A 17,464-nucleotide genomic window follows, 5' to 3' on the forward strand; every position below is an offset into this window, starting at 1 on the left:
ATTCTGCAGATCATATGCTACAGTCTTACTTGCCCACAGCCAATCTTTATAGTTTGCCTCATGACTTTTATACCTAGCTTTCGCTCCCCCTCCTCTCCAACTTCCCAGTGCCATGGTTTAATATCAGCTTCCATAGAACAATGTTTCAGTGCTGTACTGGTATATTAGTACACCCCAGAGAACAATATATTTCAAAGGCTGTATGTAACTAACTGCCAAATTACCAAACAATTAAATCCCCAACCAGCAAAAGGCAAATAGAACAAAACTGACATCAGCTCCCATGGTTCTATAGGAAAGCTCTGGGAAAAAAACAAAAAACAAAAAAAACAAAACATTTTAAAGGCCTTTCTGAAGTGGGCTAAAAAATCAGTATAGGTTAAATAAAATAAAAATAAAAACCTAAAATCTATGCCACTACCATGACTAAATTAAAACAGATTTTTAAGAAATTACAGAGTATTTTGTAGAGAACAAAGGTTAAGATATATTAATAATTTATAGGTCTTAAATTGATATAATCACTAGCAGTTGACATTTAAAACAATTTTTACCTAGTCTCCGCAATGTTGGTAGCAATTACTATTTTCCGAACACCAGGAGGGGTTCTTTTAAATACCTGTAAGAATAAATATATCAAAACTACAGAAGTACACGAATTTCTGATACATCACTCTTACAATTTCAGATACTACTCATTTTTAGCATTGTGTCTATTAGTTGACATATATATGTATCTAATATTTATAGATGTATTTGTAAGGTACACATAATTTTCAATACTACAGAATTCTCTTTTGGTAAAACCAATTAAATCTCGCATGGATATCAGAACCTTATTACAAACAAGATTTTAAATAAAATACGATAATTTATAGAATTTTTTTAAACAAAAACTAGATAGTTTTACATCTTATTGTGTAGTCAAACTTTTAAGGGACAGAGACAAATTTAGCTTAAGGATAAGAATTATGAATTACCCAAACTATGTGGGTAAGGACACCAAACACCCAGGCAGATGCCCGACTCATCAGAATAAATATTAGCTGGTGTACCATCATATACTAGCTTTTGAGATTAGACTGGATTAAAAAATCCTCTTCAGATGCTAAATCCTAAAAATAGTGAACCTTGACAAAGCCACTCCAGTAGATGAAAAGACACACAGTCAAGTACCACTTGTCTATAAAGCGAGACAAGGCACAAACTTATCCCCGCATGTATAAAAGCAGTAATAAAGAAAATATTGTTTCCCAGTCTAATCACATATTCTCTAGCAAAGGAATAAAAACTTGACTGTTAGGGTGTCAGAGATGGAAGTACCTCCACACCGAATCCTCTGCTGTCCAGTCTTTGGAATCAAGAGTTCTCTCTCTTTCCTCAGGTAATGTACCTGTATCTAACTCAGCTGGCTGAGCCTTACTCAGGACTAAGGTACCAGCAGAAAGGATATTAAAAGTCTCAATAAAAAAAAGTCTTGATATTTTCTTACAAATAGTGGAAAAACTCGAAGGGAAGAGAGGTAGGTTTTCTTATCTATCTCATTCTACCCGGGCCCAGAAACACTGCATGCAATTCAGAATTATCTTGCCTTCGAGAATGCAGAGTTCATTCTAACCAGGGAAATCTGAATCTGAGCCAAAATATTCAACCATAATAATACGTTATTGACAAAACAGGAAATCTCAAACCTGCAAATATACCAATACTGTTAAATCAAAATTTCAAATATCAAGACACTTAATTTTTAGGTTGAGTTATTTTTATTGGTACTCACAAAACTTTTTTCTTTTATTCAGAAAAGCCAAGCAAGTTATTGGTGAAATCAATCTTTAAACTTTCCCCTAATGTTGACAAAACTAATTTAATTTGTGGATTACCCTAATTCATGTTTTTGTAAAATCATCCCCTGAAGACTCATTTGCAAAGGTTCTCAAAGAAGTAATTTTTATATGAATTACTATCTGAAAATGAAAATATGTCTTAAAAACAAAAAAATTAAAACACACAATAAGCAGTCTTTTAAGCTTGTCTCAGTCTGAAAGACAGTGAATAAATTTAACAACATACCTGTGTCTGGTTAACTGTAGGCATCAGTGAATGTAAAGGTATAATAAGAAACTTGTCTGAAAATTAAAAAGAAAATTAAACTTTAAGATAGTTGCAGAAAAGCTCCATCAGACATATATGAAACATAATTTTAAGAAATGATGTTCAGTCCTGGCTGGTTTGGCTCAACGGATAGAGCGTCGGACTATGGACCAGAGTCCCGGGTTTGGTTCCCGCTAAGGGCATGTACCTCAGTTGTGGTTTGTCCCTGTCCCAGTTAGGGTCACGTGGGTAGCAACCACTCAATGTGTCTCTCTCACATTGATGTTTCTCTCTCTCTCTCTTCCCACCTCTCTCCCTCCCACTGTATCTAAAGATAAATGCAAAAGTGTCCTCAGGTGAGAATAAAAAAAAAAAATTATGTTCATATGTTTTAAGTTTCACTATCACCCTGTCCAGTTTAGCTCAACAGTTAGAGCATCAGCTAGCAGACCAAAGGGTCTCAAGTTCGATTCCTGGTCAGGGGCATGTGCCTGGGTTGCAGGTTCGATCCCCTGCCCCAGCCAGGGTTGTGTAGGAAGCAGCCAATCGATGTTTCCCTCTCCCTCCCTCCCTCCCACTCTATCTAAAAAAAGGAAAAATATCATATCCTTGGGTGAGGATTAACAAAAAAAGATAGCTCAAGCCCATTCATGATTATTAGCTAATAGAAAGTTTGGTGTAGTATAGAGATGGGAAGGAGGGTGAGTGTTAAAGAAACAACAGTAAATTTAATTTAGCTGTGGTTACAAAAAATGCAACCTGACTTAAATCTCTAGCAACAGTGCCCAAATAAAGATAGCTGTTTCTCCCAGAAAAGAACTTTTGTTATTCAAATGAAAGACTCTCTATGACTCTTCTGAACTTAAAACATAGTAAAATGCTGTCAAGCGATTGATATTGCTAAAAAATGCTCAAAATTGCTTCTCTGTGACATGAAATACATCAACTCAATCACAACTCAAACCAAAAATACTTAAATTGAATCAAGCCTTCAGACACAACTTCCTATTTATAAAAAATTCCAGTAAGAGAAAATCAAATGAAATGATACCATGAAGATTCAGACAAATCCACAGAGCTGACCTAGTCTTTTCCATAAGACATCACCATAGGAAAAATAAGGAGAGGAAGAGGGAGATGTTTTAGAACTGGAGTCAAAAGATTTATCTGATTTGATTTCTTTTACAGTTTGAACAAGCTAGCTGTGAAAGACATTTTGGGAGCAAAACAGGAAAAACCTGATTATAGACTGGATTATTAAATGATGTTAATGATTAGGTATGATAATAGCATTGTGGTTATTATAAGGAATTGTCTTTATGTTTTAGAGATGCATGCTTATATATTTAGAGGTAACATGCAATAGCTACGACTTATTTTAAAAGGAAAAAAATTAGACCATAAAAGTAATTGTTACAGTGAAGTTATTGGTATATAATATTCATTATATAATTTTCCTAGTTTAAAATGTTTCATGAACAAAGTAAATTTAAAATGTTTCATTACGAAGTAAAAAAAAAAAAAAAAAAAAAAGAGCAGTCAGGGATGATGAAAGTAAAAACAATTTTGCTGAAGACAATATAATTTGGATAAATATAGTTTATACTGCTGATATTACACAACCAAACTAGAACAAAGTCTCTTATGAGAAGAATGAAAATGCTGATAAGCATTTGATGACTTGAGTTTCAAGATTTACTTTTTAATCAGTATAGAGTTTGACCAATTTCTCCCCATTTTACAATAGCTGGAACTGTATTAACTATTACCAAAGCTAATTTTAAAAAAATGTAATTTGAGAAAAAAAATATTTAATTTTTTAAAAGCCTTCCTTTAAAAGAAATGGAGCTGGTGGTAAAGTATAAATTAACACCTCCATTCTTCAGAATAATTAATTTAAACTAGCAAGTTAACAAAGTCAATTATAATAATCTAGTATATCATACCCTTTCCACACTCCCACAGAAATAATATTACATTTTGGTATATATCTTCCCTGCATTCTTCTTTGTAAATTACACACACACTCACATTTTCAAAACCTTAAAGCAATGTTTATGATGGGAAAAAAGGCCAAAGTTAGAAAACTCACCCCCGCCCCCCGCAAAATTCCAGTTGTTTAAAAAGAAATTTGATATAGTGTTCAATCATGACTATACTTTTCCTATAGAGCAAGGTTACCTCTTACAAGAAAAACAAAAAGTGGTATTTCATTACAGAGAAGTCACGTTAATCAGATAAAAGTATTTTTCTAACTTAAGAAGAGTAAAGAATGCTTTGAAGGCACTACCATAACAGGATTTAACAAAAAATAAAGACTACATTTTTTACTATTTTAGCCAATAAAATTAGATTAAAATACTGTAGTTATATAAAATAAAATGTGTCAAAAGTACTTCAAGAGACTAAAGGTAGAAATTATATTCAGAATTATAAAATAAAATTTGCTTTGTATTTTATTGATGTGAAGTTAAAAATGATACCTGAAAATGCTTTAACTGAATTTTATAGGAGAAAAATGTCCCTGTGCATTTCTCTAAGACAAAAGGTTATGCCTCTTAAAACATGCTGTTAAAGAAATCAAATCAGCCCTGGTCGGTTTGGCTCAGCAGTTGGAGCGTCAGCCTGTGGACCAGAGAGTCCCCGGTTTGGTTCCCGCTAGGGGCACGTACAAAAAAAAAAAATGAAATCATCTCAGAAAGGTTTAAAACTTCAGGTCACATTCTTAGATTGGGGTTAGGATAAGGTCGGGTATATAAAGTTTAAAGAAATGCCATGGTGCCCTGGCGGTGTGGTTCAGCAGTTAGAGCGTCGGCCCTGGGACCTGGGCTGCAGGTTCGATCCCTGGCCCTAGTCAGGGCATGCATGGGAGGCAACCAATCAATGTGTCCTCTCTCCCAGCGCCCCCTTCTAAAAAGCAATTAAAAAAATATCCTTGGGTGAGGATTAACCCCCCCCCAAAAAGAAAAGTCTACAGTGACTATTGTATAGTCAGAGATGAGATTCATTGGACTAAGGGATACAAATTCATGTGCCAACATTTTATCTTTAAGAGCTCAATTTTATTAGGCAAATTTAGGAGGAGAGGTAAAATATTCTCACCATAATAGCACATAAAGAACTTCACTTTGTACTCACAATCTTTATCTGTGACCTAGAATTTCAGGGGAAAATAAATCCAACTTTTGAAAAAACCCAACCTGGGCTAAGACTACAAAGTTCTTACACTGAGGTGACCTTAGAAGCAACACTTCCTCAAATGAAAGATAAAAACCATGCCACATGATTCTGGGAATTGTAATAAAATACATTTCAATAATACCTGATTTAAACATCACTTGTGACATCAAGAGATCATGTAAAGTGCTGATATTGTCCCAGCCTGGTAGAAAGACCAATATTGCACCATCCTGTATGGAGGGGAAATAATCATTACAAAGGATTACATAACAAAATACACTACAAGTAAAATTCTGTGCACTTAAGTCTTCACTGAAATTATACTGCCTCAGGATAATTTTGGTTACTGATCATAAATAGAGAGTACAAGCTCATTAAAAAAAAAAAAGAATTTATAAACCAGATTTTTCATTTGTTCAGGCTTTTCTTCAAATAAGTATCTAAATCATTTGGTATTTTGAAATTCTCATTCTGGTGTCAAAAGCAATTTCTTCCATAAGCTATTTTTAAAAAGCATTTAAGAGGCCCTGGCCAGCTAGCTCAGGGTTGGAGTGTTGTCCAGATACACCAAGGTTGAAGGTTCGATACCCAGTCAAGCTCATACAAGACTCAACCAATGAATGCATAAATGGATAGAATATATCTATGTTTCTCTCCCTCTCTCTCTCAAATCAATTAAAAAATAAAAGCATTTAAGAAATGTTTTTTCTTTTTTCAAGGCCTTGGTATGAAAATAAAATTAAGTCACTTGAAGAAAACAAAACTAACCTCCTCTTCCAAAACAATGTATCGAATAAGGGCAGCAATCAAATTCAGATCAACTTTATCATCATCCATCATTTCTATAACATCTATAGTACTTGCAGAATACCTATCAAAGTTAAATAGAAAATCATGAAATATTTGATAACGTTTCCTGAGGTTTCATTTTCTGCAAAATCTAAAAATTAACTTAACCTGCCACCGGGGGGGACAAACAATAGGAGAAAATTACTGGGGAAATAATAGTGTTTGCAGTATAGTTAGTACACAGCTGGAATATGAGACTTGCAATAGTCGCCTTAAATACATACAAATTCCAGAAGGTAATTTTTGTTTTAGTCATTCAGTCACTGTGTTCTAACTTTCAAACAAAATAAACTTACCTTTTCCGCAGTTCCCTTACATAATCTGGCCAGCGTTCTTTATAGGTTGCCTCTTTTTCTTCTTTTTCTTGTCTATTTACATGCCCTTGCATGAAACCTCTCTTAAACTGGGATCTGTGTTCTTTTTGTTCTGGAACATATCTAAAATAAAAACAATCTTAAATAGCTTCACTTTTTAAAAACTCTTTGGGTTTAGCTAATATCTATGACTTTTTACATTTAGGATTGTAAAAAAGATTTAAAAAAACAATTACATTATAATTTCTAGTTAATGCTAAATATTCATTTATTTGCAAGTATTCATTAACATAAAATCTGATGTTCTGAATGAAAATCACTCTTTTCTATCAAAGTATACACACCTCTAGATCATTATAAGCATTCAAAATTAGAGTAACTTTCACCTTAAATTTTAAGTTTGCTCTAAAACAAAAGTTAATATTTTAACTCCAAAATAATAGTCAATGTTGCCTAGTAGAAGACTCAGACTTTACACCAAACCTGACTATATAAAGAATTTCCTGGGAAGTATGTAAATTGTAAATTCTGAAATCCTATACCTTGTGATTTGGATTCAAGCCTGGCTGCGGCCTGCTAATCCAGAATTTTAATTAGTGCCCTAGGAGATTCAAGTAGTGTATCTACAGGTGTACAGACCCATGCTTAAGAACTATTTAATTCTGCTTAGGCCCACAGACATAGCTAATGGCAGAGCCAGAATCACCATTCAAATTTCATCCATCTAGCGCTATGCTACGGCTCCATCATGCTGCAGTGACTGCTATAAGCAGAATACATCTGCCCAGAATCCCACCAACTGTAAGTGGATTCTGAAAGCATAAAGGCAGAGAAAGATAAAGAAAAATAAACTAGAATTTAATACCAAATCCCCTCAGAGTTTGCCTAGGGTACACATGTAGATGGAATGGGAGGTTTGGAGCATGGGTTGTGTGAGTCAGATAGATTATGGAAATGATGTCCTTGCTCTGACACTGACTGCCTGTGTGACTTTAAACAAGGTGTAACTCTCTGGTTTCCTTATTTGAGAGATTAATACTCTGATAACAGTACTAAACATAAAAGCAAAAATGTAATAGGAGTGAAGCATGGTGCCTGACACATAGCAGACACCCCAAAAGTGTTAATCCCCTTCCCTATTCAGTACCTGTGACCCAGGATTCCCCTAAGTCTTCGATACATATAGAGGCACCAACTTGAGGTAGGGCAACCTGAGACAGAGATTAGTCCTAGTCAGCAGGATGGACCCACAGTTGGCCCCCTTCCCAGCAATTCCAACATAGATAAGTCACCCCTCACCCAAGGGCCCAATCACAACCCTCATCTCATCTCACCTGTTTCTTCCCTCCTACTTCCCTGTATTGCAGCTCTTCTGGGAAGGTGACAGCAAGAGTTTCTGCTGAAAACTTCTGTCCAAGGACCACCCTCCTGCAACTCCCCTCTTAAGGCCGGCTACCAAATGACAAGTACAGAGATACTATCCTTTTGCTTCCAGTGACCCCTTAGCTACAATTCCTTGTACATAACCTGCTTTCCAGACAGCTTAAGAAAGTAATCCATCATTATGTAATTTTAGATAACTAATACCTGAAACTTTGCTTTCAATATTGTCAAGCTGCAGACTATTATTATCTTAGAAAACAACTGGCAAACGTGCTGTGGTCGGAAGTAGGACACACAGCGGAAAGTGGAATTGAGGAAGGGCATACAAATATGTGGGCACTGATAAACCCAGAGCATGGAAAATCATATACTCTCTCTCTCACTTTTAGTATGTTCCACCCTGACATACACACTTCCTCTCTCTTACTCTTAATTTCACTGCTTTCCTGACTTGCCTAGCCTATCCCTGCTACATACATATCCCTGCTACATTTCCAATACACTACTTTCCCATAATAGGTCAATCATACCCTTATATTAAAAATATGTCTCCCTGACTAGGTATAAACTGTGAAGCATCTACCAAGTCTTTCCTTGTTTTATGCTCAGATCCTAGCGCATAGTACAAGACAAAGTTTAAAAAAATATTTGTTAAATAAATGCCTACTCAAAATTCAGCTGACTTTTCTCCATGTAAAATACATAGTAGGTTCTTTCTTCTCATCTCCCCACTACTCATTTTTCTCACTTACAAAGCTGTGGAGGCTTGAAACATCTCAGCACAAGTGTTTCTACATCTGTCCATATACTTACTCAGATGTTTACTAAAGGCCAGGCACTGTGCTATGTACTAGTAACAAAGAGGAACAAGAAAAACCCTTGACATCAGAAAACCTGAAATCTAGTGCAAGAGGCAAGTATAAAGCGATACCTTACATGATGATAAGGAAAACGTTGTGTAAGGAACATAATAGAAGTGATACAGGAGTCTGGATGAGAAAGCAACTCATTCTGTGAGAGGTATCAGAGGTGGCTTAAGAGGCAATGAAGCTGGGATTTAGTTTTACATAAACAGTAGTTTACAGGTGAAAGGATGGAGAAGGTGGCAAATTCAGTCTAAAAGAAGGAAATAACATGTAACAAAGCACAAAATCATGAATGAAAGGCTGGCATAGATAATGGTGCATTCAGAAATGGGCAGGCCATGGGATGCATGATGCTAGAACAGGGTGGGGCCAGACTGAAGAGCCTTGAAATAACCAGCTCAGGAACTGGAAGCTGGTCCTATGGGGCTACGCTTTCCCGGCCCTTTTCTCATCAGAATACAAATATAATTTTTGAAGAAGGCGGCTAATAGGTATGGCCAGAGCGCTGAAGGGATCAATAACTTGGGCATACCAGGGAGGTGCTCTGCTATAGGCCGTGGTAGACAATGAAAGTTCTTAAAGAAGTTTTTAAAAATAAATTTCAGGGGCCTTGTCTAGGGGGATAAAGCTTACATTTTTGGGGGAAATAGACTGCAGCAGTTGTGAGAGTGAAGACCACAGTGCCAAAAGAGGAACTATTATATTAGCACAACAGTTAATACGGACTTAAGTAGAAGAAATAGAAATTAGAAGACAAGTATATTCAAGGCAAAAGCTCTCAGGGTTTGTGTTCGGGTGTGGAGGTGGGGCGGTGGCAGGGGGAGGAATACAGAATGACTTAAGAGTAATTTTTGGTTACTAAAGAAGTAAAGTAGTTAACTTATCCTAGCATAAATATTACCTTTTCTGACTTATAGCTTAGACAGTGGGTGGAGAATACCACCAGTAACCATAATTAAAAAATTATAAGGCATAATTTTTTTGGTGGAAGCATGGTGGGAATGGAATGCAAGATGATTCTGGTTTTAAGAATGTGAGGTTTAAGGTATCTGTGGTACTGGAATGCTGCTGAGCACAGAGTCAGATACAAGTTTAGAGTTCAGAAAGAGCTTCAGCTTTGAAGCTACAGTTCAGAAAGCTGAGAAAATCCTAAGTATGGTCATGGAAACAGGATTGCAGAATGAAATCACAACAGACTGAGAAAAGGCTAATTGAGAACCCTAGGGAAAACCATATTTAAAGGGAAGCCCAAGAAAGAGAATGAGAAAATCAGGTAAGAGAACCAGAAGTGTGGTCCAAGCACTAAAGACAGAGGGTCCCAAACTGCAGCCCAGGGAGGGATCTCTGAAAAATACTGATGCCTGGCTGCCAGCCCAGTCTGTGTAATGTAAATGAGGAATGCGGTATGATCACGGCATCTTGATTTTAAAAGGCTGAGGGTGATTATAATGTGCAACCAAGAGTGGGAATCCCCGATTTAAGGAATAACAATGTTTTAGAAGAAAATGGGTAAAGGTGAGTTGCTGAATTAAAGTTTGACAGAAAAGATGACATATTAGTATTTTTAAATCTCTTTTATTTCCTAATATTTACTTACCTTATTTTTTCAATTATATCTTCCAAAAGATACTCCACAACCGGAAAGGTAAAACCAGGTATGTGTATCATTGGACAGTTACCTATTATGGCAAACAAAACAAATGTTCAAGATAAAAATAAACATTGTAAATAGGACAATCAGTCTATTACTCTTTTTAACTTCATAAAATGGTCCTGAACATTTACAGCTCTATCCTATTTTCCTTATCTAGTTCAATAAAAGTCTTCACTCAACACTATTTTACTGCTACTAAACTGTACATACACCTCACCATTCTACAAAGTAACACAGAATACCAAAAGACAAAGAATTTTAAATTGAACTCAAAACCCATTAGTTAGAACTCTATTTTCTCTTCATCATTATTAGCCAAGATGGTGCCATCAGAACCTGTTCTATTGAAATCTACATATGAAACAGTCCTCTGTGGCATCCAGAATTAGGAAAAGAAAAAAGTAGTTAAAACACGACCGAACCAAATATTAAATTGTTACTTACTATTTTGGGATCATTAGTTAAAAAAAAAAATTCTTAGAATTGTTTTCTAAATGTTACTCATATTTTGTACCAAACACAATAGTACACACTGTAAGCAAAGATCAACAATGCAGCAAAGGTCAAAGTATCTGTGGTGGTATCACAGCTTTGCGCCTCTGACTTTAGTAAGTTACTCAATGTTAGTTCTGGATATATCATTTAAAAAAAAAAAAAAAAAAGGACATAATACACTCAACTAATCTTACAAGGTTTTGAGAGTCAACTAGGCTGAATACAAGAACATGTATTAAATTGGGGTGAATATAAGAACATGTATTAAACATAACTATATTTCATTTTAACTCCCTCCCTCTTCCCCTCCTTCCCCATTTATAAGCAGGAGAAACAAGGGCATAATTTTAAAGGAATATACTTTACAGCTAGTCAAATTTAGCTTCAAATCCTCTTGAACCTCTGTTAATTAGGCAACACTGGATAAGCCACTTAACTGTGCTGAGGCTGTTTTCTCACCTTTTTTTTTTTACTTAATTTTTTTTCTGTATTAATTTTAGAGAGAGGAAGGGAGAGGGGAGATAGAAACATCGATGAGAGAGAACATCGACTGGCAAACTCCTGCATGCTCCCCACAGGGGATTTAGCCCACAACCTTGGCAGGTGCCCTGACCGGGAATCGAACCAGCAACCTCTTGGTGCATGGGTCGATGCTCAACTACTGAGCCACACCAGGTGGGCGTATTTTCTCATCTTTAAAAATGAAAATAATAGCACCTACCTCACAATGTACTATGAGAATTAATAAAGACAAAGTTCTATATATACTACTTAGCACACTGATGGTATTCCATAAGTAGTCACTAGTAGTATTGTCATTTGCAAATTGCCACCCTAGTCTGTGATAGTACACACACAAAAAAAATCACACAAAAAAAATCACAAAATGTTTATGAAATTATTCAAATTTGTGGTTTGACTTTATTGATGCCACCTTAATTATCTGGTAATTACCTAAGGCAATTATAAATTTTACTCACCAAAATATTCTGAGAATTTCTCAGCATTCAACGTTGCACTCATCAATATTACTTTCAGGTCAGGTCGGTAACTGAGAAGGTCTTTAACAACAGTCATTAACACATCTGACTGCAGATTTCTCTCATGGATTTCATCAAGCACGATATGACTAACACTGGACAAATGCCTGAAGCAGAAATGTGGTAAAGTATGTAACTCAGTACAACAATAAGTAACATCTAACTTAATAATTACATCTTTTGATGAGATTTAACTAAATGTCCTGAAGTGAAATATACTCACGGATCTGACTGGAGCCACTGAAGGATAATTCCTGTCGTACAGTATAATATAGAACCCTGTTTCCTTGGCAAACGGCTGTGAATAAAAGACACAGGTTAACAATTTTTGGTTTTCTTTACTAGTAAATTACTAAGTACCACAAACATTTAAAAGAACATCTTCAATTTAAAAATGTTTTATAGTTTTAAAGAAAATCTTCATACTTAATTTTTTAGTTATAGGAATACCTACCGCAATAGAGTAATAAGAAATACTACACTTAAGTGCATTATACATTATTTTTGTTGTCACAATACAATGTTAATAATAATTTATTTTTAAAGACATCACCATTCACATTCAGAATATGACTTATTATTTAGGGCCTAAATTCTGTTCAGTGATTGGAAAGTCAGTTGATTTAAAAAGGTAAATAGAACCTTGACTTCCAAAAGAGAACTAAAGAAATACAGTGAAGGAGGGTGGGGGTTAAAGATATCCAAATCAATAAAGTTGGTCAGGAGCTAAGTGGTGGTATCAAAATATAGGACAGTGACTCCTTTCAGAGGGAGTGATGATCTATACAATGTCATGTCCAGAAAATAAGTTATTTTTCTAATGATTCCATAATATAAAAGACATTAAAATGGCAACCCAAATCTGAATTTGGGTTTAAAAAAAAATGACTGTAGCCCTGGCCAGTTTGGCTCAGCGGTTAGAGCGTCAGCCTGCGGTCTGGAGAGACCCAGGTTCGGTTCCCGCTAAGGGCATGTACTTTGGTTGCTGTTTGTCCCCGGCCCTGGTTGGTCATGCGGGTGGCAGCCACGCGATGTGTCCCTTCACATCGATGTTTCTCTCTCTCTCTCCCTTCCTCTCTCTTCCTCCCACTCTATCTGTACAAAAAATGGAAAAATATCCTCAGGTGAGGATAAAAAAGAAAAGGAAAAAAAAATGACTGTAGGTTGCAAGCCTCCTATGCTTTAGTTACTTTAAATGTTAATTCTAATAGTAATAATTGGCATAAAAATGGGAAAATAATCTTTTTTTTTAAATCTCAAGCTTCAAATTTTCACTAAAATCTACCTGTGAACAAGAAGTGAACATTCTTTACCTCTGAAGACGAATTTGGTATCCAGTACTATTACCACTGCCACAAGATTCTGCCCTTTCTGCAGCCACCCTCTCTGCAACCTTTAATTAAAATAAAATATAGTTATAAAGAAAACAAGACTTCCTTTGGTACAAATATCTTGAACATCCATGAAATCTGTGTTGTAGCTCACTGTCCTTAGAATCCAACTTGTCTTTAAGCTGCCCTAATTAACAACCTCAGAGACAGCAAGATGAACAATGGGGAATGTTATAGACGGCTTTAGCCCCATAAAAATTAATCAGAGTTTGACCTTCATTGGGAATTTGAAAAGCAACATCCTTCAGGAAAAGGGAGGACAGAAACGGCCCCAAGGCCAGAGTGTCCTGCATGCTCTGTAAAGAAACTGATAGGGAGAAACTGAAGCTCCCTTTACCCCATAAAACTGTAACTGTTAAACATGTGTGTATTGCACCTGACTGACCGCTGATATCCATCTCAAATTTGTTAGTTTTTAAAACCTGGATAATGGAATGAATAGCAGGATAGATGTGTGCTGACCCAGGTCACCCAGTTCCCTTTCGCCTCAGCTCCCTCCCACCTCCGTTCCCTCCTGCTTATGGCTAACTGCCTCCGCTTCTGTACAAGCAGCTTGCTTGCTCTGCTAAACTCTTGAATGACCCCTGCCCTATATAAGCAACTCTCCCCCTGAGCTCGGGGCTGCAGTTCTCCTCTGTGTAGGTTGGCTGCAGTCCCTGCGCAGGTAATAAAACATCCCCCAAAACTGAAAAATTGAGTCTGAGTGTGGTCGATCTCCTGGGTTACAACATCTGGGATTGTTGAAAAATTGTTCATCAGATTTTCATGGGTTAAAAAAAGAGATATTAAAACTGAAGTGTCCAACACTGTGTCCCTTAGGAGCTGCAGACTCCTTGCTTCTTATATTTACTTTTTATTTCCTCTTAAGCTCTCCAAGGCCAAATTTTCTCTGTCACTATTTTCAAAGTGCCTTTCTACAGCCATATCTCATTATTTTCCCCCTTTCTTTTCGTCTTTTCTAAAAGAGTTGGAAACTGTGATCTAAACTTATAAAACGTGCATGGAATTTGAGGGTAAACACATGTTGAGGGTTTTTTTTTTTTGTTTCTCTTGGTTAGAGATGGTGTCTCTTAATTCCTAGTTCTGGATTGTATTCTTAAAGTTATCACTGCCAAAGGTAAACTCTGGATAGATGAAATGTTATTATAATCAATACTGATTTGTGTAACTGAAAGTAACCAACAGTCATCTTGTGACAGAACACTGATGAATGAGGTTAGAAACAGAAAATGACATGATTACTTTTTAAGAAATACTTCAAAAGTAAAATTTCCCAAACAGTATAATATCCTATATATACCTTTATTTCACTTTTTACTACTTATACTATCCATTCAAAACAAACAGATCTTGGAAAAATAAGCAACACTAACCAAATAAAATGCTACTATCAAGACTTCCTTAGGAAAATGGAAAATAAAGTGAGAGATAACTTACTGAAATGGCACTAATTCTTCTTGGCTGAGTACAAACTATCCTGCATGCAGATCCTTTTCCTTTTTCGATGTAACTATCCAAAATGAACTGAGTAACTTGAGTGGTTTTTCCACAACCAGTTTCACCACTTATTACTGTCACCTGATGATTATCGATCATATTTACTAATTCCTATTTCAGAAGGAAATATAGGTAAAGGACATAATATGTTAAGTCTGAAGAGACAGTTAATGAAATTCTATCAAACTGAAGGTAATTGCTTCTAACAAACATTAATGTTTTTTAAATTTTGTTATGTACAATGCTGGCAGGTGGGTATCTGGATCTACCAGTTCTCAAGAGCTAAGAAGCACTAAAGTATTAAAAGACCACAGCGAAGGCACTATTAAAAGAAAAACACACTTGTAATAACAAAAAAGTTAAAGCTCACAAGTTCCATGCATAAAAATTAAAATCAATTAAAAAGAATGATGACATATGGGGCTATTAAATACAAGGCAAATATCCCCTGATATCTAACAACTACTGAAGACACTAAGGATTTATATCTTAATTCATAAATACAGCTTTGTCTGCAGGACAAGTTTTGTATACTGTTTTAAAAAATAAGAAAGAACATAATTTAAAATTCTTTCCTTTCAAATAGTTAAAATAAAGTTTTTAAATACCTAAGTTACCAAAATAATTTTTTGTAAGAATTCTAGTTTTTAGACTCTAAAGATTTCAGTTATGGACATAAATGTGAGCAAACTTCTGGAGAATTATTTCATGACCATTTTTTTCTTTTTCAACAATTCAAAAGACAAAATGAGTTCCCAAGAATATCCTTTAGAGAAAGATTCACCAATTTATATTTCTTCTTAACAAAGCATTTTGTAAAAAAAAAAAATATATATATTCAAGGATTTTTCCAATCAAATTAAGTAGTAAATAATAATTTTACCTTTTGCATTCCAAATGAAGGCAGCTTTTCTCTGAAATGCTGAAATTTAAAAAAAAAGTTATAAATTTTCACCAAAAACAGGAATGAAATTATAATCCTGGTAATCAGAATATATTGACAAATATGCTAGAATACAAAAGTATTTTTATTACTTCACAGATTATATGAAATATCAAGACTCAAAAAAGTTTATAAAAATTAACTTACCAATCCTTTTCATTTCTGAAACACTGAAAAACGGTCTATCACATCCAACAGAATGAAGATGCTTTCTTTGAGTTAGTGACAGTAAAATTAACTCTGATCTATGATCTAATAGCATTTCTACAATCCCTAAGTTACTTTTAACATTTTTTTCTATTTGTTTTATATATTCATCTTAGATTTGATTTACATCACATTCTTTTCCCACCCACAGATCCACACCATTTACTAATGCATTAGGCATTAGAACATATTCAAAGACTGTTTGTGGGAACTTGCCCTTGAGTATAAAAGTAAGCTTAAAATGATATCTGAAGTAAGAATCTGGTACTGCCATTTAATAAAGAACTATGATCTTAAGTCAAACTTGGAGTCTCAAAGATTTTATCTCAGGGCTGCCACAGATCTGAATGAAAACCCTTCATATAGAAAACAAGTAGCAGTTTCTGACACATATAAGCTACTCAACAAGTTTTTGGTGTATTACAATTAGAACACTAAAGAGAGAAGGACTAATTCTTTCCTATAACTTTTATGTGATAATTTCTTTCTAGTTTTGAAAACTTTTATGGAACCCCAGACTGCACTACATCAAAATGACATACACTAAGCAGCAGCACTATAGTTGACACTGAAAGAGGTCTATCATATAACATAAAAAATCTTCTCTGGTATAAAAAATAAACCACAGCACAAGCCTTCTTTAATGACAAGGAAAAAAAAATATGCAAAGTTAGAACTATCCTAAGTCATCTAGCATATTATTGCCATGCTTATTTTTAATTTCTTGAAACATCCTTGTTAATTTTTTGCCTAGTTGATTTGTCAAGATGAAGACTGTATCAGTCCCGTAATACTATTTTATTGGGATATAATTTGGCATATAACATTAGTTTCAGGTATACAACATGATTATCGTATATACTGTGAAATGATCACCACAGTAAGTCTAGTTAATATCCACCACTACACATTGTCATAAATTTTTTTCTTGTGATGAGAACATTAAGATCTATTCTATTAGCAATTTTCAAATATACAATACAGTATTATTATTAACTGTACTATACATGCCATGCTTGTCATGGTCAGGTAATTCACATTAGTGCCAGAAATATAAGGCAATGTGGTGACTTAAATGAATCCTAGTGCTTTGAGATAACAAGTCCCCATACTTTTCTTAGAAATTTCTTTTGTTATAAATTAAAAATTTTTTCACCCAAGGACATTTTTCCATTTTTTGTTCAGATAGAGTGGGAGGGAGGGAGAGGGAGAGAGAGAGAGAGAGAGAAACATTGACATGAAAGGGACACATCGAGTGGCTGCCACCCGCACGACCCAACCAGGGCCAGGGACAAACTGCAACTGAGGTACATGCCCTTAGCCGGAACCGAACCCAGGTCTCTCCGGACCACAGGCCAAAGCTCTAACACTGAGTCTAACCGGCCAGGGCATAAATTTTAAATTTAAAAACCATTTCTTATTTTCTAAAAATATTAATATGTCATGTAGTCACATGCAACCATATTAATATGTAAGCATATACAAACTATTCCGTTAAACTAGCATTAACCATATTTGCTTTCTATATATGTAAATGCTGCTGAAGGGAGAATT

At 35.2% G+C, this 17,464-nt stretch overlaps 1 protein-coding gene across 2 annotated transcripts in view; it reads right to left on the reverse strand.

Moving 5' to 3' along the window:
- Nucleotides 1-17,464, reverse strand: part of DHX36 (DEAH-box helicase 36) — a 46,866-nt gene that overhangs the window by 19,608 nt on the left and 9,794 nt on the right. For both annotated transcript variants that reach the window (XM_036242762.1, XM_036242763.1), the window contains exons 4-14: nucleotides 15,644-15,682; nucleotides 14,701-14,871; nucleotides 13,186-13,265; nucleotides 12,096-12,170; nucleotides 11,813-11,979; nucleotides 10,281-10,362; nucleotides 6,417-6,557; nucleotides 6,040-6,142; nucleotides 5,414-5,501; nucleotides 2,071-2,126; nucleotides 555-619 (exon numbers count right to left, since the gene is read on the reverse strand). In XM_036242762.1, coding sequence (XP_036098655.1) covers nucleotides 555-619; nucleotides 2,071-2,126; nucleotides 5,414-5,501; nucleotides 6,040-6,142; nucleotides 6,417-6,557; nucleotides 10,281-10,362; nucleotides 11,813-11,979; nucleotides 12,096-12,170; nucleotides 13,186-13,265; nucleotides 14,701-14,871; nucleotides 15,644-15,682 — 1,067 coding nt within the window. The remainder of the gene's footprint in view (nucleotides 1-554; nucleotides 620-2,070; nucleotides 2,127-5,413; nucleotides 5,502-6,039; nucleotides 6,143-6,416; nucleotides 6,558-10,280; nucleotides 10,363-11,812; nucleotides 11,980-12,095; nucleotides 12,171-13,185; nucleotides 13,266-14,700; nucleotides 14,872-15,643; nucleotides 15,683-17,464) is intronic.

The sequence above is a fragment of the Molossus molossus genome, unplaced genomic scaffold (assembly GCF_014108415.1).
Source record: "Molossus molossus isolate mMolMol1 unplaced genomic scaffold, mMolMol1.p scaffold_m16_p_5, whole genome shotgun sequence".
Lineage (NCBI taxonomy): Eukaryota > Metazoa > Chordata > Mammalia > Chiroptera > Molossidae > Molossus > Molossus molossus.